The sequence below is a fragment of the Anolis carolinensis genome, unplaced genomic scaffold (genome assembly GCF_035594765.1).
Source record: "Anolis carolinensis isolate JA03-04 unplaced genomic scaffold, rAnoCar3.1.pri scaffold_13, whole genome shotgun sequence".
Classification (NCBI taxonomy): domain Eukaryota; kingdom Metazoa; phylum Chordata; class Lepidosauria; order Squamata; family Dactyloidae; genus Anolis; species Anolis carolinensis.
The window spans coordinates 13668947-13696680 of NW_026943824.1; the positions used below are offsets into that span (position 1 = coordinate 13668947).

Below are 27734 nucleotides of genomic sequence, written 5' to 3' on the forward strand. Positions count from 1 at the left end.
TGTTGCTAAAGTGCGAAGTATGGAACCCTGGGCAGACGGTGAAGCCTTAGCATTGGACGGTTGTGTTGTTCAAGTGCGAAGTATGGAACCCTGCGCAGACGGGGAAGCCTTAGCATTGGACGGTTGTGTTGTTAAAGTGCGAAGTATGGAACCCTGCGCAGACGGGGAAGCCTTAGCATTGAACGGTTGTGTTGTTAAAGTGCGAAGTATGGAACCCTGCGGAGACGGGGAAGCCTTAGCATTGAATGGTTGTGTTGTTAAAGTGCAAAGTAGGGCACCCTGCGCAGACGGGGAAGCCTTAGCATTGGACGGTTGTGTTGTTCAAGTGCGAAGTATGGAACCCTGTGCAGACGGGGAAGCCTTAGCATTGGACGGTTGTGTTGTTAAAGTGCGAAGTATGGAACCCTGCGCAGACGGGGAAGCCTTAGCATTGGACGGTTGTGTTGTTAAAGTGCGAAGTATGGAACCCTGCGCAGACGGGGAAGCCTTAGCATTGGACGGTTGTGTTGTTCAAGTGCGAAGTATGGAACCCTGCGCAGACGGGGAAGCCTTAGCATTGGACGGTTGTGTTGTTAAAGTGCGAAGTATGGAACCCTGCGCAGACGGGGAAGCCTTAGCATTGGACGGTTGTGTTGTTCAAGTGCGAAGTATGGAACCCTGCGCAGACGGGGAAGCCTTAGCATTGGACGGTTGTGTTGTTAAAGTGCAAAGTAGGGCACCCTGCGCAGACGGGGAAGCCTTAGCATTGGACGGTTGTGTTGTTCAAGTGCGAAGTATGGAACCCTGCGCAGACGGGGAAGCCTTAGCATTGGACGGTTGTGTTGTTCAAGTGCGAAGTATGGAACCCTGCGCAGACGGGGAAGCCTTAGCATTGAACGGTTGTGTTGTTAAAGTGCAAAGTAGGGCACCCTGCGCAGACGGGGAAGCCTTAGCATTGAACGGTTGTGTTGTTAAAGTGCGAAGTATGGGACCCTGTGCAGACGGTCAATCAATGCAACGCGGGTGATTGACCTTGGCACCAGAGAGTTATAGTTCACCCGTATTCAGAGAACACTGAATCTAGCAAGGGACGGATCTGGACCAAACTTGGCACACAGATCCAGCATGGCCAACTGTAAATACTGGAAGGTAGTTAAAGATAGTGAATAGTGGTAGTTAAAGAGCACATTCTAAGGATTATTTCTGCGTTTGATTTATTACAATATTCCCATCCAAACCCAAGTAACGAAAGTGGAGGCATTACTTTTCATTCAACCCTCATACATGTGTGTGTGTCTGTGTGTTCCATGTTGTGTGTGCAAGCCTTGTGCACCTCCGTGTCCCACTTTTCTCCATAAACACCTTCACCGCCAGCCTAGCAATGCAGCTGAGGAAGGAGAGGGAGGGAAATAGTAGTGATAACAATATCCCCGGGGAGCTCTCCACCTTCTGCAGTGATTGGATCTTGCATCGGAAGGAGAGACAGTCGGTCGGAGCATCTCTTTAGCATCCTTTCCTCTTTCTCGCAGGGACGGATTGTGAATACTTTCATCCTTTTTTTCCTGGATGGACAGCCCTCCCCTGGCATTATTATTATTATTATTGTGCGGGTTGCTTTTGCATCCCCTTTGCTGGATTGCGACCCGTTAAGCCCCTTCTAATTTTAATTTGCGGACGTTTTTTTTTTTTTTGATCCCTGGTGATCCGCTTCCTCCTCTTCTTCCTCCTCTTTGCTGCCATATGGTTTGCAAGTCCTTGTAAAAGGGTTAGGATTTGAGCCTCGGGCTCAAGGATGTAGGGAAGGAGCCCCAAGGAAGGACCATGAGCTGCTTGGGGTAAGTGCAGATACCATCATCATCATCATTTCTTGCTCGGCTTCCTTCTGCAAACTCTATCCTCTTTTGGCATCTTCCACAGAGATCTTGCTTTGCATGCAAACCAATGTCTCATTCTCCTCCGAACTTTTTATTCCACCAGACTTTGATTCCTTTCTGAGCCATCCTTTGGGGTCTTCACCCCCAAAGGGACTCCGGTTGCCACGGAAACGGCATCATCACCCAAGGGGGGGATTAGTGTCACCGGCCAAGGTCAAGAGGTGGCCGGTCCGGACGCTTAAAGGGACAGAGGTGCCTTTTTTTGGAAAGGATTCGGATCATGGAAGCGGGTACCAGTTGTCCGCCGGTCTAAATCCGTAGCCAGATTGGCTCTGAGTAATGCACTACTTAAATACAATACTCGTTCAATACAGTCGAGTCTCACTTATCCAACATAAACGGGCTGGCAGAATGTTGGATAAGCGAATATGTTGGATAATAAGGAGGCATTAAGGAAAAGCCTATTAAACATCAAATAAGGTTATGATTTTACAAATGAAGCACCAAATCATCATGTTAGACAACTAATTGGGCAGAAAAAGTAGTTCAATACGCAGTAATGCTATGTAGTAATTACTGTATTTATGAATTTAGCACCAAAATCTCACGATATATTGAACACATTGACTACAAACATGCGTTGGATAATCCAGAATGTTGGATAAGCGAGTGTTGGATAAGTGAGACTCTACTGTAGTCTTAAAAGCATCCACTTTGGCTTTCTCGTTGTGAATAGATTCAGGGGGAGACTGTAAAAAGGTATTACTACTGCCACTACTACTATTAGTATTATTATTGTAATGCGGGGACATGAGAGAAGCCTCCCACAAGGATGGTAAAAACATCAAAACATCTGGGCGTCCCCTGGGCAACGTCCTTGCAGACGGCCAATTCTCTCACCCCAGAAGCAACTCAGATTGCTCCTGACACGAAGAAAAAAAATTTATTATTGTATGCTCATTTCAACAGTCTTAAAAGCATCCACTTTGGCTTGTTAGTTCTGAATATATTCAGAGGTAGTCTTTCAGTTGGTCAGTAAAGGTCTCATTGTTGTTGTTGTTGTTGTTAAGTGTTTCATTTCAATAGCTTTAAAACATCTACTGTGCCTTTTTAGGTAAAGGTTTCCCCTGACATTAAGTCCAGTTGTGACCGACTCTGGGGGTTGGTGCTCATCTCCATTTCTAAGCCGAAGAGTCGGCGTTGTCCATAGACATCTCCAGGTCATGTGGCTGGCATGACTGCATGGAGCACCGTTACCTTCCCGCCAGAGTACCTATTGATCTACTCACATTTGCATGTTTTTGAACTGCTAGGTTGGCAGGAGCTGGAGCTAACAGCAGGTGCTCACTCCGCTCCCGGGATTTGAACCTGGGACTTTTTGGTCTCCAGCTCAGTGCTTTAACGCACTTTGCCACCGGGGCTCCATAGTTCTTTTTAGTTCTGAATATATTCAGAGGTAGCCTTTCAGTTGGTCAGTAAAGGTCCCATTATTGTTGTTGTTGTTGATGATGTTGATGTTGTTTTTGTTAAGTGTTTCATTTCAATAGCTTTAAAACATCTACTGTGCCTTTTTAGTTCTGAATATATTCAGAGGTAGCCTTTCAGTTGGTCAGTAAAGGTCTCATTATTGTTGTTGTCGTTGATGTTGTTGTTAAGTGTTTCATTTCAATAGCTTTAAAACATCTGCTGTGCCTTTTTAGTTCTGAATATATTCAGAGGTAGCCTTTTAGTTGATCAGTAAAGGTCTCATTCTTGTTGTTGTTGTTGTTGTTGATGATGATGTTGTTGTTGTTAAGTGTTTCATTTCAATAGCTTTAAAACATCTACTGTGCCTTTTTAGTTCTGAATACATTCAGAGGTAGTCTTTCAGTTGGTCAGTAAAGGTCTCATTATTACTGTTGTTGTTGTTGCTGATGATGTTGATGTTGTTGTTGTTGTTGTTGTTGTTGTTGTTAAGTGTTTCATTTAAATAGCTTTAAAACATCTACTGTGCCTTTTTAGTTCTGAATATATTCAGAGGTAGCCTTTCAGTTGGTCAGTAAAGGTCTCATTATTGTTGTTGTTGTTGATGATGATGATGATGTTGTTGTTGTTGTTGTTGTTGTTGTTGTTAAGTATTTCATTTCAATAGCCTTAAAACATCTACTGTGCCTTTTTAGTTCTGAATATATTCAGGGGTAGCCTTTCAGTTGGTCAGTAAAAGTCTTCAGCAGTGGAACTCTCTGCCGCAGAGTCTGGTGGAGGATTCTTCTTCGGAGTCTTTTAAGCAGAGGCTGGATGGACATCTGTCGGGAGTGCTTAGAATGTGATTTTCCTGCTATTGAGAAGGGAGCTGGACTGGATGGCCCGTGAGGTCTCTTCCAACTCTATGATTCTATGATTCTGTTGTTGTTGTTGTTAAGTATTCCATTTACTAGCCTTAAAAACATCTACTGTGTCTTTTTTAGTTCTGAATATATACAGAGGTAGCTCTTTTCTTGGCCACTAAAGAAGTTGTTGTTGTTGTTGTTGTTGTTGTTAAGTGTTCCATTTCAATAGCCTTAAAACATCTAAGGTGCCTTTTTTAGTTCTGAATATATTCAGGGGTAGCCTTTAGTTGGTCAGTAAAGATCTCACTACTGTTGTTGCTGTTGTTGTTGTTATTATTATTGTTAAGATTTGGTAGAAAACCATAGAAACTTGCTTTCTGCACATGCCCAAATTCCTATACCCAAATGGTTGGTTCTCAACCCTTGGCAATTCTGAAAAAGGTGGGAATGCTTGTTTTTGAAAGGAAGTTCGAATCCAGGGAGCGAGGTGAGCTCCTGCTGTTAGCTCCAGCTTCTACCAACCTGGCAGTTCGAAAACTCAAATTATTTTGCAAATATATACAAAACTCCAGGAGCTCCCAGTGGCGCAGGGTGTTAAAGCGCTGAGCTGCTGAACTTGCGGACCAAAAGGTTGCAGGTTCGAATTCAGGGTGCAGAGTGAGCGCCCGCTGTTGGCCCCAGCTTCTGCCAACCTAGCAGTTCGAAAACATGCCAATGTGAGTAGATCAATAGGTACCGCTCTGGCAGGAAGGGAACGGCACTCCATGCAGTCATGCTGGCCACATGACCTTGGAGGTGTCTACGGACAACGCCGACTCTTTGGCTTAGAAATGGAGATGAGCACCAACCCCCAGAGTCGGTCACGACTGGACTTAACATCAGGGGAAAACCTTTACCTTTACCTAGTCTTGACTTATGAAGGGATCCAAACAATTCACTTGGGAGACAGTGGTTGCTATAATTATCATTATTCTTCACTATGGTGATAATAATAGCAACCACGGTCTCCTGAGTACATCATTTTGGATTCCATCAGCGGCGCAGGTCAATTTCTCACTTGGTTTTCAGGTTGCAGTCAATTGGAATTTTTCTATGGAACCCCTTTCTCTAAGGACTTAAAATCCCTTTGGGTTTTGTCATTTGTGCCGAATTGTGCACAATGTTGTGCGGGTTTTTTATTTGTCCCCACATGCAATTGCCCTCCTTTCCATGCGTTTTGCTCTGTGATGGCGCATTGCAACGTGGGCTCAATTCCCAAATTGTGATGGATATCCCTCTGAGATGAATGTAGGTTAATTGTAAGGGGCGTTCATTCAACTTTGGGGACTTTCTATAAAAATAGATGTTTTTGAGGGCAAAGCACACCACTCCAATAGACCTGTTGCTCCCAAGCTCGAAAAAGCTACACTGTGATGCACAGAAAGGTGCAACGTGCAACTTAAAGGGTTTAATGTGTTGTCCGGGATCACAGGGTTGTTGTATGTTTTCCGGGCTTTATGGCCATGTTCCAGAAGTATTCTCTCCTGACGTTTCGCCCACATCTATGGCAGGCATTCTCAGAGGTTGTGAGGCATGGAGAAACTAAGCAAGGAAGGTTTATATATCTGTGGAAAGTCCAGGGTGAGAGAAGAACTCTTTGTCAGTTGTGAATGTTGTAGTAAATCACCACAATTAGCATTGAATAGCTTCAGTAAATAAAGACATGGGAACCAAGGGCAGCTAACGACTCTAAACAAAGGATGTCCCCAGGCAGGAAGCCAGTGTTGGATTATGGTTGTCTGTGTATGAAATGTAAATCAAGTGTTTTCTGCTGTTAGGCAAGAGTGTGTGTTTCAGCAATGAAACAGTTAACAGCAGGCTAGTTTTGACTGACAGCCTGTTGTGACTGCTATGACCTACCGTGTTTCCCCAAAAATAAGACAGTGTCTTATATTAATTTTTGCTCCCAAAGATGTACTAGGTCTTATTTTCAGGGGATGCCTTATTTTTCCATGAAGACGAATGCACATTTATTGTTGAACCAAAAAAATGAACATTTATTATATATTGTACTAGCTGTGCCTGGCCACACGTTGCTGTGGCTAGGACTTAATTTTACTTTTCTTTTTGTTGTATGAACGTAGAGGCGTGGATGAGAGGTTGTGCTGTCAATTTTCAAGGTTGTGGGGCGTTTAGTTTAGTTGTTTTGTTCGGTGCCGTGATTCCATTACCCTTTTATATATATAGATAGTAGTTGTCATCACAAACCAGCATAACCAAACAAACTATGAATCCTATCAAGAATTTCTTGTTACTACCATTATTTCCATGTACAACACTCTATGGTACGTACATTTATCGATCCTGCATGCTCTGGTGTTTTGTTTGTTGGGCATGCTTCCAAATAAAACCTTTGCTAGGTCTTACCTTCGGGGGAGGCCTTATATTTAGCAATTCAGCAAAACTTCTACTAGGTCTTATTTTCTGGGGATGTCTTATTTTAGGGGAAAGAGGGTATCAGGCATGATTTCCGGCCTTTGGAGGTCGGGACTTCCTTCGTACTGAGGAATGTGTTTCTTATCTCTGTGTATGTTGGGCTGTGCTTGCCAAGGCAAGAGGCTGAAGAGAAATGCCAGCTCAGAGCGATGGCTTTTGCTATGCTTTGTAAATATGTATTACTAGCTGTGCCTGGCTACGCGTTGCTGTGGCGAAGTCTGGTGGTATGGGAAATAAAATATTGAGGAACTGGTGGTAGTTAAGGTAAAGGGTAAACGTTTTACCCTGACATTAAGTCCATTATAAATGGGTTATATAGCTGTGTGGAAGGGCCTTGAGTCTACACTGCCATATAATCCAGTTCAAATCAGATAATCTGTATTTTATAGGCAGTGTGGAAGAGGCCTAAGTGAGGCCTAACTCTGCCTTCCCCTGGGCTGAGTGGGTTGCTAAGATACCAAGTGTGCGGAACTTAGCCTTCTAACTGGCAGCAATGGGATAAAAGCAATTATTCCTCTCCCTCTTATTAGGACTTTATTTTTCTTTTATTTTTGTTGTATGAACGTAGAGGCATGGATGAGGGGTTGTGCTGCCAAGTTTAGTGTTTCTGGGATGTGTAGTTTTGTTGTTTTGTCCTTGGCCGAAATTTCATTACCCTTTTATATATATAGATAGATATTGAAATAAATGTTTGGACTTCAGACAACAGATGTGTTTGAGTCTGACATTGAATAGGAATTGGTGAGGCAGACGATTAAAACCAATTCATCAGGGTGCTGGAGAAGATGATCGATGGAGTTTGAAGAAACCCACCCGGCACACACCCGGCTATTCATGCTAATTGTGGTGATTAATTACAACATTCACATTGGCCTCCAACTGACAAAGAGTTCTTCTCTCGCCCTGGACTTTCCACAGATATATATAAACCTTCCTTGCTGAGTTTCTCCATACCTCACAACCTCTGAGGATGCCTGCCATAGATGTGGGCGAAACGTCAGGAGACAATACTTCTGGAACATGGCCATACAGCCCGGAAAACATACAACAACCTTAAAGGTTTTAAATTTAAATTTTGCAGGATTTTGCAGGCCCATATCCTGCCCTGGATAGTGGGATGCTCTCCCTTGTTCCACTTCCATCCCATGCAAAAGTGTTTAATATTTGACGATGCAAATCTCCGACCACGAAATGCACAGATGGCTTTGCTGGCCAATATGGAAGAGAGCAGTTGGTGGGAAATGCCGGAGGCTTGCCAATTCTCCTCCACAAAAACAACTCCCTCATTCCCTCTATTCCTTCCACGCTGCCAAAATCGCCCTTCCTTCAGAGAAGGACAGAAGCCACTCGATCCCTGCCAAGGGATGAAGTTACCGGAGCTCTTCTCCGGTTTCCGAAAGAGAGGCGCTCCATGCCATTCTGGATGGGACAATACTATTAGCAATATTCCCCCAGGAATTGTGGGGCTGCCTATTAATAGAGAAAGGTCACCCCCAAAGAGGCAGAAAGTTTGGTCCAGATCCGTCATTTATTAGATTCAGTGTTTCTGAATAGGGGTGAACTATAACTCTCAGATGCCAAGGTCAATCACCCGTAAAGCCTTCCAGTATTTACAGTTGGCCATGTTGGGTCTGTGTGCCAAGTTTGGTCCAGATCCATCACTTGCTAGATTCAGTGTTCTCTGAATACGGGTGAACTATAACTCTCTGATGTCAAGGTCAATCACCCCCAAAGCCTTCCAGTATTTACAGTTGGCCATGTTGGGTCTGTGTGCCAAGTTTGGTCCAGATCCGTCACTTGCTAGATTCAGTGTTCTTTGAATGTAGGTGAACTATAACTCTCTGATGCCAAGGTCAATCACCCGTAAAGCCTTCCAGTATTTACAATTGGCCATGTTGGGTCTGTGTGCCAAGTTTGGTCCAGATCCATCACTTGCTAGGCTCAGTGTTCTCTGAATACGGGTGAACTATAACTCTCTGATGCCAAGGTCAATCACCGGAAAAGCCTTCCAGTATTTACAGTTGGCCATGCTGGGTCTGTGGTTGAAGTTTGGTCCAGATCCGTCACTTGCTAGGCTCAGTGTTCTCTGAATACGGGTGAACTACAACTCTCTGATGCCAAGGGCAATCACCCGTAAAGCCTTCCAGTTTTTAAAGTTGGTCATGTTGGGTCTGTGTGCCAAGTTTGGTCCAGATCCATCACTTGCTAAGCTCAGTGTTCTCTGAATACGGGTGAACTATAACTCTCTGGTGCCAAGGTCAATCACTCCAAGTTGTCAGTGTTGGGTCTGTGAGCCAAGTTTGGTCTAGATCTGTCATTGGTGTCATGGAATACAGGTAAACTATAACTCCCAGAGATAAAGGTCAATCACCCCCAAAGTCCACCAGTATTCCCAGTTGGCCATGTTCAATTTTTGTCAAGTTTGGTCTATATTTGTCATGAGATGGGTTCAGTGTTCTCTGAATACAGGTGAACTATAACTCCTCGATGTCAAGTTCAATCACCCCCAAACCCCTCCAGTATGCAAATTTGGCCATGTTGGGTCTGTGTGCCAAGTTAGTTCCAGATCCATTGTTGGTGGGGTTCAGAGGGCTCTTAGATTGCAGATGAACTATACATCCCACTCCTTACAACTCCGAGAAATCATGGTGAATTCTCCCCAAACCTCTCTCTCCAGTATGTTCAGTTGGTGATCAATTCTATGGCTGTTAGGAATTGTGGGAGTTGAAGTCCAAAACACCTGGAGGGCCTAAGTTTGCTCATGCCTGAAGTAGAACCATCCAGTGTTTCAGGTCTGCAAGGGACTGAAATAAATCTCCAAAATACGAGGGTTGAATGAAAAGTAATGCCTCCACCTTCATCAAAGGCAGAAATAATCCTTAGAACGTGCTCTTTAACTACCACTATTCACTTTCCCACATAATCACTAGACAATTGGATACATTTCTGCCAACGATGAACAAGTTTTCTGAAGCCGTCACGGAAGAAGTCGACACTCTGATTCCGCAACCAGTGTCTCACAGGACCCATCGTGCACAGATCTTCCGATAGTCAAGCAAAGCAATAATGTGACCCACACGTTCTTGTGAAATGCCGATGATGCTTGAAATTTGTCTCTGAGTGATACAACGATCGTCCTGAATCAACTTGTCAACCTTTTGCTTGTGAAACTCGGTGGTTGCTGTCACAGGATGTCCAACTCTTTATTTGTCACACAAGTCAGATGTTCCCACCTCAACATCTTTAAACGCACTCGCCCAATGACGCTCAGGACTCATATCAACACAATCACCATAAACAGCTTCCCGTCTGTGCAGGGTTCCATACTTCGCACTTTATCAACACAACCGTTCAATGCTCAGGCATCCCCGTCTGCGCAGGGTTCCCTACTTCACACTTTAACAACACAACCGTTCAATGCTCAGGCATCCCCGTCTGCACAGGGTTCCCTACTTCACACTTTAACAACACAACCCGTTCAATGCTAAGGCTTCCCCGTCTGCGCAGTGTTCCATACTTCGCACCTTAACAACACAACCGTTCAATGCTAAGGCTTCCTCATCTGCGCAGTGTTCCATACTTCGCACCTTAACAACACAACCGTTCAATGCTAAGGCTTCCCCGTCTACGCAGGGTTCCATACTTCGCTCTTTAACAACACAACCGTTCAATGCTAAGGCTTCCCCATCTGCGCAGTGTTCCATACTTCGCTCTTTAACAACACAACCGTTCAATGCTAAGGCTTCCCCCGTCTGCGCAGTGTTCCATACTTCGCACCTTAACAACACAACCGTTCAATGCTAAGGCTTCCCCATCTGCGCAGTGTTCCATACTTCGCACCTTAACAACACAACCGTTCAATGCTAAGGCTTCCCCATCTACGCAGGGTTCCATACTTCGCACTTTAACAACACAACCGTTCAATGCGAAGGCTTCCCGCCAAATGGAACTGTAGAGGAGAGTCTACTGAACAAGCCAGGACTTGCCACATCTGTTGAAGAGTCACAAAGGTGGAGGCATTACTTTTTATTCAACCCTCGTAGGATTGACACTTTGGCAAGTTCTGACTCAAACCAGGAGCAGATTGGCAAGTCTTGTGGAGATATTCCAAGGAGGAAGGAGAGTGTGAAGAACCCAGTTTGTGCCCAAGATCTTTAGGTTGCTCTCTTTCAGATTCTGCATCCGTTCTCCCGCAATGCGTCCCTATGTGTCTCCCCTTCTCCTTATGGCTAAGAATAATCCTTCCCGGCACTTTGCTTCTAATCCATCCACAGATGCAGCATCGCTCGGCATAGATGACAAAAGTCCCCGTTGAGCTTAAGCTCTTTTCGATGCTATAGACCAGTGTTGCCACCTTTTTCCCGAATCTATACTATTTTGTTCTGCTGTGACCTTTAAACGAAGCAACCAATTTGGGCAGAGGATGTTTTAAAGGCAAATAAAGGAGGAACTGGGACCTATCCTTGCCAAACTGGGACACGTAAAGGGCAGGAGTTTTTACACTAATTGAATCGTCTGCTTCTCTAATAAGGACAATCCTGCGGAGACTTTTCTCAAAGTGCCAATTAGTGGGCCTCCAATTATAACCACGAGAAACTGTGTCATGCATTACAGGTGGCTGCATCCTGGGATTTGTAGTTTAGCAAGGCCTCACCGTGCTTTGGCAGAGAAGGCTCAATTTCTGGCCATTTTAGGCACCACCTATTCCTTGCCACCCTCTAAACCAGTGGTTCTCAACCTCTTAATACCGTTCCTCATGTTGTGGTGACCCCCCAACCATAAAATTATTTTCGTTGCTCCTTCATAACTGTCATTTTGCACATTAGATCCAATGATTATTAGACTCGACTAAATATGGTACATACAGCTCGGAAAACACACAACAACCCCACACTTCCAGTGGAGTCTCCTTCTCTGGAGGGTTTTAAGCAGAAACTGGATGGCCCTCTGTCAGGAGGGCTTGGATGGTGTCTTCTTGCCTGGTGGAAGAGGCTCAGACTGGATGACCTTTTGGGGACCCCATTCAACTCTTAAGATTTGAGTTCTGTTTGGGTCTCCTTCTCTGGAAAGTTTTAAACCAGAGGCTGGATGACCTTCTGTTGGGAGAGCTCGAATGGTGTCTTTCTACCTAGTGGGGGGTCGGACTGGATGACCTTTGAGGACCCCATTCAACTCTTAAGATTTGGGTTCTGTTTGGGTCTCCTTCTCTGGAAAGTTTTAAATCAGAGGCTGGATGACCTTCATTCGGGAGAGCTTGAGTGGTGTCTTTCTGCCTGGTTGGGAGTCCGACTGGATGACCTTTCGGGACCCCATTCAACTCTTAAGATTTGGGTTCTGTTTGAGTCTCATTCTCTAGAGGTTTTTAAGCAGAAAAGGGATGGTTGTTGGGTGGGCTCGGCGAGGGTCAGACTGGATGACCTTTGGGACTCATAATAATAATAATAATAATTTTTTTCGTGTCAGGAGCAACCGGAGTTGCTTCTGGAGTGAGAGAATTGGCCGTTTGCATGGACGTTGCCCAAGGGACGTTGCCTGGATGTTTTGATGTTTTTACCATCCTTGTGGGAGGCTTCTCTGATGTCCCCGCATGGAGCTGGAGCTGAGAGAGGGAGCTCATCCGCACTCTCTCCGGGTGGAATTCGAACCTGGCAGCTTTCAGGTCAGCAACCCAACCTTCAAGTCACAAGGCTTTTATCCCTTAGGCAATCGGAGGCTCCAATAATAATAATAATAATAATAATAATAATAATAATAATAATAATAATAATAATTTTATTATGACACAGCAAACAAGATAGATATGCTGGATTTCATATCACAAAACCACAAGTCGAACACTTCCCAAGTGTCTAGGACTGTGTGATGTATTTTTGGATGATGCGTGCAGATCCCAGTAGGGTGGCCTTTTGCAGTTGGCAGATTGTGATTTTGCCAATGTCTGTTGTTTCCAAATGCCGGCTGAGATCTTTTGGCACGGCACCAAGTGTGCCCATCACCACCGGGACCACCTGCACTGGTTTCTGCCAGAGTCTTTGAAGTTCAATCTTGAGGTCCTGATAGCGGCTGAGTTTTTCCTGTTGTTTTTCGTCAATGCGACTGTCACCTGGGATGGTGACGTCAATGATCCAAACCTTTTTCTTTTCCGCAACTGTAATATCTGGTGTGTTGTGTTCCAGAACTTTGTCAGTCTGGATTCGGAAGTCCCAGAGTATCTTTGCGTGCTCATTTTCCAATACTTTTGCAGGTTTGTGATCCCACCAGTTCTTTGCTGCTGGGAGGTGGTACTTGAGGCATAAGTTCCAATGAATCATTTGGGCCACATAGTTGTGCCTCTGTTTGTAGTCTGTCTGTGCAATTTTCTTACAGCAGCTGAGGATGTGATTATTATTATTATTTATTCTTTTATCCCATCCCATCTCCCCAAGGGGACTCAGGGAAGCTTACAAAGGGACCATGCCCAAACAGTATAAAAATACAACAGTAAAAACAAATCCAAACTCCTTCTACTCTAAGATATAAGTCTCCTTCTCGGAAACGTTTTCAAGCAGAAACTGGATAGTATTGTCTTAGGAGAGCTGGGATGGTGTCTTCCTGCCCGGCAGAAGGAGGGCTGGACTGGATGGCCTTTGGGGGCCCTTTCTGACCGTGTTCTTCTGTGACCCCCAGGATCTTCATCCCGCGGAAGCACCGCCAGCGCTTTGATGAAGTGGTCTCCCAGAGCCTGATCAGCAAGCTGTGCCGGTCCAAGAGCGGGCATCCCGGGGGGCGGCTGAGGCGCAGCCGGAGCGAAGACCCCCGCGAGCGACTGCTGGTCTCCACTCGGGCCAGTTCGGTGCCCCGGAGCCACGAGGAGAGCCTCAAGGGCCTCCGGCAGGCCTCCTCCCTTGTGGCCAGCAACGTGGGCTCTGGGGCCGCCAGGAGGCAAGTCCCCTCTCCTCCTACCCCTCCTAACCTCAACCTTGGAATAGATTCCCTACCACACCTTTCCAAGCCTTTGCTTCATTATGCACAAACCATGAGGGCTAGTAACTTGGTTTGCTTCTTCCCAGGACCGTCCGGGTCTACAAAGGCAGCCGGAGCTTTGGCTTTACCCTTCGCGGCCATGCCCCCGTCTGGATTGAGTCTGTCCTGCCTGGTAAGACATTATTATTATTATTATCATTATTATTATTACTAGCTTTGCCCGGCCACGCATTGCTGTGGCTAATGGGAATCCTTTGTTGGCCAGGTGGAATAGCAGTGAATAGCCTTGCAGTCTCAAAGCCTGGCCGTTTTCTGGAGTAGCTCGAGCTTTTTGTTGTATGAACGTAGAGGCATGGATGAGGGGTTGTGCTGCCAAGTTTAGTGTTTCTGGGAGATGTAGTTTTGTTGTTTTGTCCTAGGCCGTAATTTCATTACCCTTTTATATATATAGATTATTATTGACACAACGACATTGTATGGCACAGCAAACAAGATAGATATGCTGGATTTCGTATCACAAAATCACAAGTCGAACTCTTCCCAAGTGTCTAGGACTGTGTGATTATTATTATTATTATTATTATTGACACAACGACATTGTATGGCACAGCAAACAAGATAGATATGCTGGATTTCGTATCACAAAATCACAAGTCGAACACTTCCCAAGTGTCTAGGACTGTGTGATTATTATTATTATTATTATTATTATTATTATTATTATTATTGACACAATGACATTGTATGGCACAGCAAACAAGATAGATAAGCTGGATTTCGTATCACAAAATCACAAGTCAAACACTTCCCAAGTGTCTAGGACTGTGTGATTATTATTATTATTATTATTATTGACACAGTGACATTGTATGGCACAGCAAACAAGATAGCCATGCTGGATTTCGTATCACAAAATCACAAGTCGAACACTTCCCAAGTGTCTAGGACTGTGATTATTATTATTATTATTATTATTATTATTATTATTATTGACACAACAACATTGTATGGCACAGCAAACAAGATAGCCATGCTGGATTTCGTATCACAAATCACAAGTCGAACACTTCCCAAGTGTCTAGGACTGTGTGATGTATTTTCGGATGATGCGTGCAGATCCCAGCAGGGTGGCCTTTTGCAGTTGGCAGATCGTAATTTTGTCAATGTCTATTGTTTCCAAATGCCGGCTGAGATCTTTTGGAACTTATTATTATTATTATTATTATTATTATTATTATTATTACTACTACTATTACTACTACTACTACAATAACACTAACACTATTTTTGTTCCTCGGTTATAAATGTCACTAGCTTTGCCCGGCCACGCGCTGCTGTGGCTTATGGGAATCCTTTGTTGGCCAGGTGGAATAGCAGTGAATAGCCTTGCAGTCTCAAAGCCTGGTCATTTTCTGGAGTAGCTGAAGCTTTTTGTTGTATGAACGTAGAGGCATGGATGAGGGGTCGTGCTGCCACGTCTAGTGTTTCTGGGATGTGTAGTTTTGTTGTTTTGTCCTAGGCCGAAATTTCATTACTCTTTTATATATATAGATTTCCCAATTGTTTCTATCATAATACATAGGAAAAGTTTATTAAACTGCAAAAGCTTCGTCTTTGTTTGAGGGACATCCTGCAGCACATTTTGCTCCAGTTTTTCAATGAATATCTCATCATCAAGTCTCAACTGATTCAACATAGTTTGTGGCAGCCACAAAAATGAAGTTTCTGCAGTATAACAACTACTTGAAGCCCCGGTAGAGCAACGGGTTAAACTGCTGAGCTTGCTGACCGAATGTTGGGCGGTTTGAATCCGGGGAGCGGGGTGAGCTCCTGCTGTTAGCCCCAGCTTCTGCCAACCTAGCAGTTCAAAAACATGCCAATGTGAGTAGATCAATAGGTAGTGGCCCATTGATTCTACAGTGTAGCTGTGCTAATTTAGAAAACTAAAGGAGTGGACAGGTGACTTTGAGCCATGCACACGGGAAGATATTTCATCTCTTAGGAATGACATTTAAAACATAATATTTTTTCTATTTCTGCAGGGAGTCCTGCTGACAAAGCATCCCTGAAAGCAGGAGACCGGATCCTGTTCCTCAACGGCCTGGATATGAGGTGAAGGGACTTTTCTTTTGCATCTCTCCTTTGTCATCCCTGGATTTAGAGACCCACCTAGATTATAGAACCTGATGGATCTTAGTTTGCCAGAAAAACCCATCTGATTTGGAAATATAAATCCTATGCTGTTCCATTTCCTTGGTCACTTTTAAAGCGTCCCGGTTTCCTTCCCATGCTTCAGCCTTTGTCCTCAGCTCACTTCCATTGCTGCAAACTGAGCTCACCTTGTAACTTTGCATGCAGTTAATCTCCTTGGGCCATTCTGCAGCAACAAATTGCTGTGTATCTCCTTAAAGGTCCTTTTCGGGTGCCGTTTCCAGCCTTTTTTAATGGGACGGGGCTCTTCTTATCTCCTGCAGGAACTGCTCCCACGAAAAGGTGGTCTCCATGCTCCAAGGCAGCGGTGCCATGCCCACCCTTGTTGTCGAGGAAGGCATCGTCAGCTTCTCAGGTGATCACATTGGCTTTTAGTATTCATGTCTGCCGGGTGTTGTTGTGGCTTTTGCATTTGTCTGTTTGCAAAAAAAGAATGTGCCTTCCTTTTGCATGCGCTACAAGAGCACAAAGTCATTTTGCAAACCAGTCCAGAAATCTGTTTTGTATTCTTTGTAAGGCAAACAGACGCAAAACCTCAGTCGTTTTGTATCCTTTTAGCACACTTCCCAAACAAAATGCAAAACCCCAAATATTTTGCAGGTAAATACAAAACCTCAGTCGGTTTGTATCCTTTCCATGCATTTCGGAAACAATATACAAAATGCCGGGAGCGGCATGAGCGCCCACTGTTAGCTCCAGCTCCTGCCAACCTAGTAGTTCGAAAACATGCAAATGTGAGTAGATCAATAGGTACCGCTCCGGTGGGAAGGTAACGGCACTCGATGCAGTCATGCCAGCCACATGACTTTGGAGTTGTCTATGGACAACGCCGGCTCTTTGGCTTAGAAATGGAGATGAGCACCAACCCCCAGAGTCAGACATGACTGGACTTAACGTCATAGGAAATCCTTTACCTTTATCTTATACGAAACTTCAGTTATTTCGCAGATAAATACAAAACCGCAGCCATTTTGTATCTTTTGAATCCATTTCTGATACAAAATACAAAACTCCCAGTTGTTTTGCATATATATACAAAACTCTAGCTATTTTGATTTCTTTTGCATTTCCCAATACAGTAGAGTCTCACTTATCCAACGTAAACGGGCCGGCAGAACCTTGGATAAGCGAATATCTTGAATAATAAGGAGGGATTAAGGGAAAGCCTATTAAACATCAAATTAGGTTATAATTTTACAAATTAAGCACCAAAACTTCATGTTATACAACAAATTTGACAGAAAAAGTAGTTCAATACGCAGTAATGTTATGTTGTAATTACTGTATTTACAAATTTAGCACCAAAATATCACGATATATTGAAAACATTGACTACAAAAATGGCTTGGATTATCCAGAGGCTTGGATAAGTGAGGCTTGGATTAGTGAGACTCTACTGTAAATACAAAACCTCAGTCAGTTTGTATCTTTTCAATGCATTTCGGAAACAATATACAAAACTTCAGTTATTTCGCAGATAAATACAAAACCTCAGTCATTTTGTATCTTTTGAATCCATTTCTGATACAAAATTTAAAAGTCCAATTGTTTTTCAAATATATACAAAACTCCAGGAGCCCCCAATGGCGCAGAGTGTTAAAGCGCTGAGCTGCCGAACTTGCGGACCAAAAGATCGCAGGTTCGAATTCAGGGAGCTGAGTGAGTGCCCACTGTTAGCCCCAGCTTCTGCCAACCTAGCAGTTTGAAAACATGCCAATGTGAGTAGAGCAATAGGTATTGCTCCGCCGGGAAGGTAACGGCGCTTCATGCAGTCATGCCATCCACATGACCTTGGAGGTGTCTATGGACAATGCCAGCTCTTTGGCTTAGAAATGAAGGTGAGCACCAAACCCGAGTCAGACATGATTAAGTCCAGTCATGTCCGACTCTGGGGGTTGGTGCTCATCTCCATTTCTAAGCCAAAGAGCCGGCATTGTCCATAGACACCTCCAAGATCATGACTGCATGGAGCGCAGTTACCTTCCCACCGGAGCAGTACCTATTGATCTACTCACCTTTGCATGTTTTTGAACCATGTCTGTGTGCATGCAAGGTTGTTAGTTTCCCATCAGTCCTGGGGCTGGTTTTCAGAGAACCCTAAGAACCCTTCTCGCTGCCGCAATTCCTCTTTAACTCTATAGCGTGCTGGTGTTTGTAGTTTGGAGAGTGCGTCCAAACTGTATAGGAATCATAGCACTAGAGCTGTGAATGTCCTCCTGCTTGAGCACTGATTCTACTCCTTCCCTGGATCCCTGCGTGTAGATTCAGAGTCCACGGAGTGTCCCAGCTCCTCCTCTGCCTTGACTTCCTTGCAATGGGTGGCCGAGATCCTCCCTTCCAGCATCAAGATCCAGGGACGGACTTTCCACCAGCAGCTGGAGCACCTGCTCACGCCGCCCGAGCGTTACGCCATTTGCAAGGCCCTGGAGAGCTTCTTCCAGCACAGGTAACATGCAAACCCTTTCTGCCATCCATCCATTGCCATTGCAGTGCTGAGGCAGCTAGAGGAGGTTAGGGACCTTGCAAAACTGTGAGTCCCAGGCTTCCATAACATTGAGCCTTGTATCTGTGCAGTCTAACGTTTTTGCTCCAAACCAAGTCTCAATAGATAGCCATTTGCAAGGCCCTGGAGAGCTTCTTCCAGCACAGGTAACATGCAAACCCTTTCTGCCATCCATCCATTGCCATTGCAGTGCTGAGGCAGCTAGAGGAGGTTAGGGACCTTGCAAAACTGTGAGTCCCAGGCTTCCATAACATTGAGCCTTGTATCTGTGCAGTCTAACGTTTTTGCTCCAAACCAAGTCTCAATAGATAGCCATTTGCAAGGCCCTGGAGAGCTTCTTCCAGCACAGATAAAATGCAAACCCTTTTTTGCCATCCAGCCATTGCTATTGCATGTTGAGGCAGCTAGAGGAGGCTAGGGACCTTGCAAAACTGTGAGTCCCAGGCTTCCATAACATTGGGCCTTGGATCTGTGCAGTCTAACCTTTTTGCTCCAAACCAAGTCTCAATAGATAGCCATTTGCAAGGCCCCGGAGAGTTTCATCCTGCACAGGTAACACCCAAGCCCTGTATGCCATCCTTCCATTGCCACTGCAGCATCAAAGCAGCCACAGAAGGCTAGAGACCTTGCAAAACTATGAATCCCAGGCTTCCATAACATTGAGCCTTGTATCTGTGCAGTCTAACCGTTTTGTTTCAAACTCTCAATAGATAGCCATTTGCAAGGCCCTGCACAGGAAACATGCAAACCATTTCTGCCATCCATCCATTGCCATTGCAGTGTTGAGGCTGCTAGAGGAGGCTGGGGACCTTGCAAAACTATGAATCCAGGCTTCCATAACATTGAGCCTTGGATCTGTGTGTCATGTTGTCCTTTATTGCCTGACTTCTAAGCAGTCATGGCACAGAGTCAAACTGCATTAATTCTTCAGGGTAGACGCACCCTAAAATGCATACCTGAGGTTGGCCTGGTTGATAACCTGAGAGCGGCCAGGTATCTCTTAACCGCAAACTGGCAAAGGTGAAAGGCTGGCTATGATATCAAAGGATGTAACCTCCAAAGGACTAGGGACAAAAAGCCTGGGTCAGGATGAGCTCCTGGCATTTAGCCCAGCTTCTGTCGACCTTGTGGTTCGAAAGCAAAATGTAAGTAGATAAATAGATATCACTTTAAAAGTGGAGAGGTATTTTAAAGGAATCCAACAATGCCAGAAAATGCCAGCAATTAGATCAAGGAGGAAGTTTATGAACAAAGAGTGAGTTCCTGGCATTTAACCCAGCTTTTGTCGACCTAGTGGTTTGAAAGCAAAATGTAAGTAGATAAATAGGTATCACTTAAAAAGTGGAGAGGTATTTTAAAGGAATCCAAAAATGCCAGAAAATGCCAGCAATTAGATCAAGGAGGAAGTTTATGAACAAAGAGTGAGCTCCTGGCCTTTAACCCAGCTTCTGTTGACCTAGCGGTTTGAAAGCAAAATGTAAGTAGATAAATAGGTATCACTTAAAAATGGATAGGTATTTTAAAGGAATCCAACAATGCCAGAAAATGCCAGTAATTAGATCAAGGAGGAAGTTTATGAACAAAGAGTGAGCTCCTGGCCTTTAGCCCAGCTTCTGTCGACCTAGCGGTTCAAAAGCAAAATGTAAGTAGATAAATAGGTATCACTTAAAAAATGGAGAGGTATTTTAAAGGAATCCAACAATGCCAGAAAATGCCAGCAATTAGATCAAGGAGGAAGTTTATGAACAAAGAGTGAGCTCCTGGCCTTTAACCCAGCTTTTGTCGACCTAGCGGTTCGAAAGCAAATGCACCTCCCTTCTCTACTGCCAGGAACATCGACACCCTGATTGTGGACATTTACCCGGTGCTGGACACTCCCTCCAAGCAGGTCATCTGGCAGTTCATCTACCAGTTGCTGACCTACGAAGAGCAGGAGCACTGCCAGGAGAAGATCGCCCGCTTCCTGGGCTACAAATCGGCAGCAGGTAAGTCGACAGGTGAGCTGCAGGGCCCCAATGAGCAACCAGTTAGAGAGAGGGACACAAGGCTTCCCATTGAGACTCCACCTGAACATGAGAAAGAACTTCCATTCTTCCGAGGGTCAGAGCTGCTGTTTGGGAGTGCGATGTAGACAACCTGGACCCCCTTCATGTGTGTGCTCTCTTTCTAACGCCAGTTGCCATAGCAACCTGAGCATCCGCAGCTGTGTTTGCGTGGGGCTATGTTTCGGGAACGGGTGGCACTACGCATTCACGGCAAGGAAAGGTTTTAATCTTCGCCGTTGCAGAACGGTTGTGTTGACACACCAGAGGCCGAGTTGGCGCCTGGCGGATTATTTTTATGCCAAAGAGGTGGCATTTGTGGAAAGAGGAGAGACAGTTTGCAACTGGGTCAAGAGATAAAAGTGGAACGTAGCAATAATAATAATAAGTTAGGGCCTTTTACCCTAGCACTTAAGACCTGGCTCTTTACTAGAGCTTTTAATCTATGTTAATTTCATCAATATTTGTATGTATGTATTTTTATCCTTTATAATTTTATCTTGTAAATAGCCTAGAGCATCTTGGATGGAGGGCGATTAATAAGTAATTAGATGATGATGATGATGATGATGATGATGATGATAACAACAACAACAGCAACAACAGCTAGCTGTGCCCGGCCACAAATTAAGCACCAAAACATCATATTTTATAACAAATCGACAGAAAAAGCAGTTCAATACACAGTAATGTTATGTAGTAATTACTGTATTTACGAATTCAGCACCAAAACATCGCAATGTATTGAAAACATTGACTACAAAAACACTGACTACTAAAAGGCAAACTGCGTTGGACAATACAGGACACTGGATAAGCAAAGGTTGAATAAGCGAGACTCTACTGTAATAATAATAATAATAATAATAATAATAATAATAATAATAATAATAATAATAATCTGAGCCGGCCCTAGGTATTTTTCAAGTGTAGGCAAACAGAATTTTGCTCCCCCCCAACGAATCACTGAAAAATAAAAGTGTTGGATAAGCGAAAATGTTGGATAATAAGGAGGGATTAAGGAAAAGCCTATTAAACATCAAATTACATTAAGATTTTACACATTAAGCACCAAACCATCATGTTTTACAACAAATCAACAAAGTATGTTTTGCGCCCAAAGCGACCGCTTAATTCGCCTCATTGTTGGACTGGCTCTGATAATAATAAAAATAATAATAATAATAATTTGGAAACAATAGACATTGACAAAATTATGATCTGCCAACTGCAAAAGGCCACCCTGCTGTGATCTGCACGCATCATCTGAAAATACATCACACAGTCCTAGACACTTGGGAAGTGTTCGACTTGTGATTTTGTGATATGAAATCCAGCATATCTATATTGTTTGCTGTGTAATAATAATAATAATAATAATAATAATAATAATAATAATTCATTGGAATTTATTCATCAAGTACCACCTCCCTGCAGTAAAGAACTGGTGGGATCACAAACCTGCAAAGGTCGTGGAAAATAAGCACGCAAAGATACTGTGGGACTTCCGAATCCAGACTGACAAAGTTCTGGAACACAACACACCAGACATTACAGTTGTGGAAAAGGTTTGGATCATTGATGTCACCATCCCAGGTGATAGTCGCATTGACGAAAAACAACAGGAAAAACTCAGCCGTTATCAGGACCTCAAGATTGAACTGCAAAGACTCTGGCAGAAACCAGTGCAGGTGGTCCCGGTGGTGATGGGCACACTGGGTGCCGTGCCAAAAGATCTCAGCCGGCATTTGGAAACAATAGACATTGACAAAATTATGATCTGCCAACTGCAAAAGGCCACCCGACTGGGATCTGCGCACATCATCCAAAAATACATCACACAGTCCTAGACACTTGGGAAGTGTTCGACTCGTGATTTTGTGATATGAAATCCAGCATATCTATCTTGTTTGTTGTGTCATACAATAAAATAATAATAATAATAGGACAGAGGTGAAAGGAGATGTGTGCGGTGTCGCACACAAAATAAAAGGCCAATGCGGAGAGTGTCTCCAAAACTCTCTGTCTGCACAGCAATGTTTCTGGAAATTTGGGCTCACACATGTTTGGGGTCATTGTAGGCCAGACTAGATGACCCTTGGGTGCCCCTCCTGATTCAACTATTCTGTGAAAAAGTGTCACCATTGGCAGACAACTCTGGAATAAGGATGGGCTTGGATTGGAAGTTGTTTCTATGTTCTTTTATACTAAAAACTTGCCTTTTCCCGGCAGCAGAGCCCGAGGTGGAAGAGGGTCTCCGGATGGGACCCTCGATGAGTCGGAGGAGCCTCCACGGCCACAATCGCGAGGAAGGAGGAGGTGGAGGAGCTGGAGGTAGGCCACGGGGACCTTTAGGGCAATTTAACATTCTCCAGCTTCCGGCTTCATGAGGGTATGCTCAATTCCGACCACAGGGGGAGCTGCTGCTTCATCATCCACTGTGACACTGAGTCCTTGATGGATTGCTTCCTCATTCCTTTCTGCACGCTGCTGGACAATTTTTATGATGTAAATTAGTTAAATTAGCCTACCTAAATTTTCCTACTTGATAGATACAATTATCTTTCGGGTTGCTTAGGTCAACAACAAACTGGGGTATTTTTAATGGTCAGGCGCTCAATCCGATGCGGACTGGTTTCAAACTCATGACCTCTTGGTGAGTAGTGATTTATTGCAGCTGGCTACTAACAGAATATGTTTTGGAGGAAGGAAGGAGCAAAGCCACCTCTGAGTCGTCCTTCACAAGTCCTCCACAATTCCAAAGTGGTGTCCTTTAAAATATGGAGAGGATTCACTGTCCAATTGGCACCAAAGGAAAACAAACCCAAAACTATCCCCAAAAGTTAGTTGTCAATCATTTACTCATCACTCAGTTCCGTAAGCCATATTGAGTCCCAGAAATAAAATGATGGATTAATAGACTGAAACGTGCTCAGAAAGTACAGCTTTATTAGGGTCACTTTATCCAATCCCATTCTGCCAAAATAGCAGTTTGAAAACATGCCAATGTGAGTAGATCAATAGGTACCGCTCCAGCGGGAAGGTAACAACGCTCCATGCAGTCATTCCGGCCACATGACCTTGGAGGTCGCATATTATGGTGATAATAGTAGTAATAATAATAGCAATAGTGATAACAGTTGTGATAGTAGCAGTAATAATAATGATAATAATAATAGCAATAATATTAGTAATACTAACAGTGATATAGTAGTGATAATAGTAATAGTGATAATAGTAGTGATAATGGCAATAGTGATAATAGTGATACAGTAGAATCTCACTTATCCAACACTCGCTTATCCAACGTTCTGGATTAACCAACACATTTTTGTAGTCGATGTTTTCAATACATTGTGATATTTTGGTGCTAAATTTGTAAATACAGTAATTACTACATAGCATTACTGTGTATTGAACTACCTTTTCTGTCAAATTTGTTGTATAACATGATGTTTTGGTGCTTAATTTGTAAAATCATAACCTAATTTGATGTTTAATAGGCTTTTCCTTAATTATCCAACATATTTGCTTATCCAACATTCTGCCGGCCCGTTTACGTTGGATAAGTGAGACTCTACTGTAGTAGAATCATAGAATCATAGAATAGTAGATTTGGAAGAGACCACATGGGCCATCCAGTCCAACCCCCTGCTAAGAAGCAGGAAATCGCATTCAAAGCACCCCCGACAGATGGCCATCCAGCCTCTGCTTAAAAGCCTCCAAAGAAGGAGCCTCCACCACGGCCCCGGGGAGAGAGTTCCACTGTCGAACAGCCCTTCTCACAGTGAGGAAGTTCTTCCTGATGTTCAGGTGGAATCTCCTTTCCTGTAGTTTGAAGCCCTTGTTCCCTTGTGTCCTAGTCTGCAGGGCAGCAGAAAACAAGCTCCCTCCCTCCTCCCTATGACTTCCCTTCACGTATTTGTACATGGCTATCATGTCTCCTCTCAGCCTTCTCTTCTGCAGGCTAAACATGCCCAGGTCTTTCAGCCGCTCCTCATAGGGCTTGTTCTCCAGACCCTTAATCATTTTAGTCGCCCTCCTCTGGGCGCTTTCCAGCTTGTCAACATCACCCTTCAACTGTGGTGCCCAAAATTGGACACAGTATTAAAGGTGTGGTCTGACCAAGGCACATGACCTTGGAGGTGTCTACGGACAACGCCGGCACTTCAGCTTGGAAATGGAGATAGAGACCAACCCCCAGAGTCGGACACAACTAGACTTAATGTCAGGGGAAAACCTTTACTATCCAATCCCATTGGCATTGAAGCCACCAATAGCCTAATAATTCCAGCATCTCAACGGCTTCCTATGAAGCAGTTGCTTCACTCAGCTGAAGAACCGTCCTGGGCCTGGTTCTGTTCAACATCTTTATTAATGACTTAGACGAAGGCTTAGAAGGCACAATCATCAAGTTTGCAGATGACACCAAACTGGGAGGGATAGCTAACACTCCAGAAGACAGGAGCAGAATCCAAAACGATCTTGACAGACTAGAGAGATGGGCCGAAACTAACAAAATGAAGTTCAACAGGGACAAATGCAAGATACTTCACTTTGGCAGAAAAAATGGAAATCAAAGATACAGAATGGGGGACGATGCCTGGCTTGACAGCAGTGTGTGCGAAAAAGATCTTGGAGTCCTCGTGGGGAACAAGTTAAACATGAGCCGACAATGTGATGTGGCAGCTAAAAAAGCCAACGGGATTCTGGCCTGCATCAATAGGGGAATAGCGTCTAGATCCAGGGAAGTCCTGCTCCCCTCTATTCTGCCTTGGTCAGACCACACCTGGAATACTGCGTCCAATTTTGGGCACCGCAGATGAAGGGAGATGCTGACAAGCTGGAAAGCGTCCAGAGGAGGGCGACTAAAATGATTAGGGGTCTGGAGAACAAGCCCTATGAGGAGTGGCTTAAAGACCTGGGCATGTTTAGCCTGCAGAAGAGAAGGCTGAGAGGAGACATGATAGCCATGTACAAATATGTGAAGGGAAGTCATAGGGAGGAGGGAGCAAGCTTGTTTTCTGCTGCCCTGCAGACTAGGACACGGAACAATGACTTCAAACTACAGGAAAGGAGATTCCACCTGAACATCAGGAAGAACTTCCTGACTGTGAGAAGGTCTGTTCAGCAGTGGAACTCTCTCCCCGGGGCCGTGGTGGAGGCTCCTTCTTTGGAGGCTTTTAAGCAGAGGCTGGATGGCCATCTGTCGGGGGTGCTTTGAATGCGGTTTCCTGCTTCTTGGCATGGGGTTGGACTGGATGGCCCATGAGGTCTCTTCCAACTCTACTATTCTATGATTCTATAAGGCTAGTTGTCCCTGTTTTTGGGCCTGAATCCCCCAAATCTGGGCTCAGTTCGACCTCAAATACACACCCATCCCATTGCCAACTTTAGCTCAACTTCTGTGTAGTGAACCTTACCTATTAGGCCGAGAATGAAGCCTTGGTAACAGTGAGTGAGGCAGGCATCCATTTTGTTGAGGAATGGCAGGTGTGGTTAGAAAGGGGGAGGAGCTTAGAAAGAGATTCTTAGGATTGGCCAACCAGAGCAGATGGGAGGAGCCAAGTCTTAGAGTGCAGAAAAAAAAGAGCTCCAGGCAGTTCTGTTTTGTGGTCTGAAGAAGAGAGTTCTGTTTGAGGGTTTGAAGAGAGCAGTTTGGAAACATTTCTACTAGGAATACATGAAATAAAGATGGAAAAAAATACAAATTGTTATTCTTACTGACCACAGCCGCAAGACTGTGTTATGCTAAGTTATGGAAAAATCAAGATATACCTGATGAAGAACCCGGATTACAAAAATCTTAGAAATTAGAAATATGGATAGGCTTGCCTTTCTCATGACTAAGAATAAAGGAATGAAAATAAAGGAAACCAACTGGAAACAAGTAAATGAATATCTCATGTTAAAGAATAAAAAAATATTGATATGATAAGAACTATTCGTAAAAACAAAACTATGTACAAAACTAAAACAAAGGGGAAGAAAGAAGAAAGGGAGAAAGAAACAAGAATAGAATAGAAAAATAGAAAAGGAACAGACCTCTGGAAGATACAGTAGAGTCTCACTTATCCAACATAAACGGGCCAGAAGAATGTTGGATAAGCGAATATGTTGGATAATAAGGAGGTATTAAGGAAAAGCCTATTAAACATCAAATTAGGTTATGATTTTAAAAATTAAGCACCGAAACATCATGTTAAACAACAAATTTGGTAGAAAAAGTATTTCAATACGCAGTAATGCTATGTAGTAATTACTGTATTTATGAATCACGATATATTGAAAACATTGACTCCAAAAATGCGTTGGATAATCCAGAATGTTGGATAAGCGAGACTCTACTGTACCAGGAACTCAAAACAACCAATCATTTTGCTATGTAACATCGTTTCTCAATCCTGATAATTTTAACCTTTGTTTATATCTCAATCTCTTCTTCGCCTATGCTCTCTCTCTCTCTCTCTTTCTATATATATAGTCTTCTATATACTGCAATTAAGTAACTATAACAATAATAACAACATTTTAATTAATTTTTTCCAGAATATACACAATTTAGTGTAGGTAATATACATAGTAAAATAGATACTATAACTTGCAGTCTTAAATCTGTTCTACTTATGTCCCTTTTTTCATATGTATATATCAACCTTTCTTTTTCTCTTTTCTTTTTTCCTTTTTTCTTTTCCTTTTTCTTCTTTATTACTATTATATTATTATCTATATATATAAAAGGGTAATGAAATTTCGGCCTAGGACAAACCAACAAAACTACACACCCCAGAAACACTAAACTTGGCAGCACAACTTGGCAGCATCCATGCCTCTACGTTCATACAACAAAAAGAAAAGAAAAATAAAGTCCTAATTAGAGGGAAAGGAATAATTGTTTTTATCCAATTGCTGCCAGTTAGAAAGCTAAGCTCCACCCACTTGGTCTCCTAGCAACCCACTCAGCCCAGGGAACAGGCAGAGTTAGGCCTCACTTAGGCCTCTTCCACACTGCCTATAAAATACAGATTATTTTATTTGAACTGGATTATATGGCAGCGTAGACCCAAGGCCCTTCCACACAGCTATATAACCCATTTATAATGGACTTAATGTCAGGGGAAAACCTTGACCCTTTACCTTAACTACCACCAATTCCTCAATACTTTATTTCCCATACTACCATACTTCGCCACAGCAACGCGTGGCCGGGCACAGCTAGTTGTATTATAAAAGAAATCTTAATAAAAAGTATTTTAAAAAAAGAAGAGAGCAGTTTGGTTTTGGAGTTGGGAGAGTGTGTGTGTGAGAGAGAACTGAAATGCTGTGGAAACTGACAGGTTAAGTCAGGCAGTTTGGATCTCTTGGGGGGGAAAGATAA

General features: G+C 43.7%; 2 protein-coding genes across 2 annotated transcripts in view; one reads left to right on the forward strand and one right to left on the reverse strand.

The window, feature by feature from the left end:
* Positions 1–25862, reverse strand: part of zdhhc4 (zinc finger DHHC-type palmitoyltransferase 4) — a 61356-nt gene extending 35494 nt beyond the window's left edge. The window contains exon 1 of the mRNA XM_062964686.1: positions 25780–25862. The gene's annotated coding sequence lies outside the window, so the exon portion shown is untranslated. The remainder of the gene's footprint in view (positions 1–25779) is intronic.
* Positions 1–27734, forward strand: part of grid2ip (Grid2 interacting protein) — a 75535-nt gene that overhangs the window by 16841 nt on the left and 30960 nt on the right. Inside the window, exons 3-9 of the mRNA XM_062964698.1 lie at positions 13304–13558; positions 13687–13772; positions 15643–15712; positions 16075–16166; positions 18074–18257; positions 20145–20299; positions 22589–22690. Coding sequence (XP_062820768.1) covers positions 13304–13558; positions 13687–13772; positions 15643–15712; positions 16075–16166; positions 18074–18257; positions 20145–20299; positions 22589–22690 — 944 coding nt within the window. The remainder of the gene's footprint in view (positions 1–13303; positions 13559–13686; positions 13773–15642; positions 15713–16074; positions 16167–18073; positions 18258–20144; positions 20300–22588; positions 22691–27734) is intronic.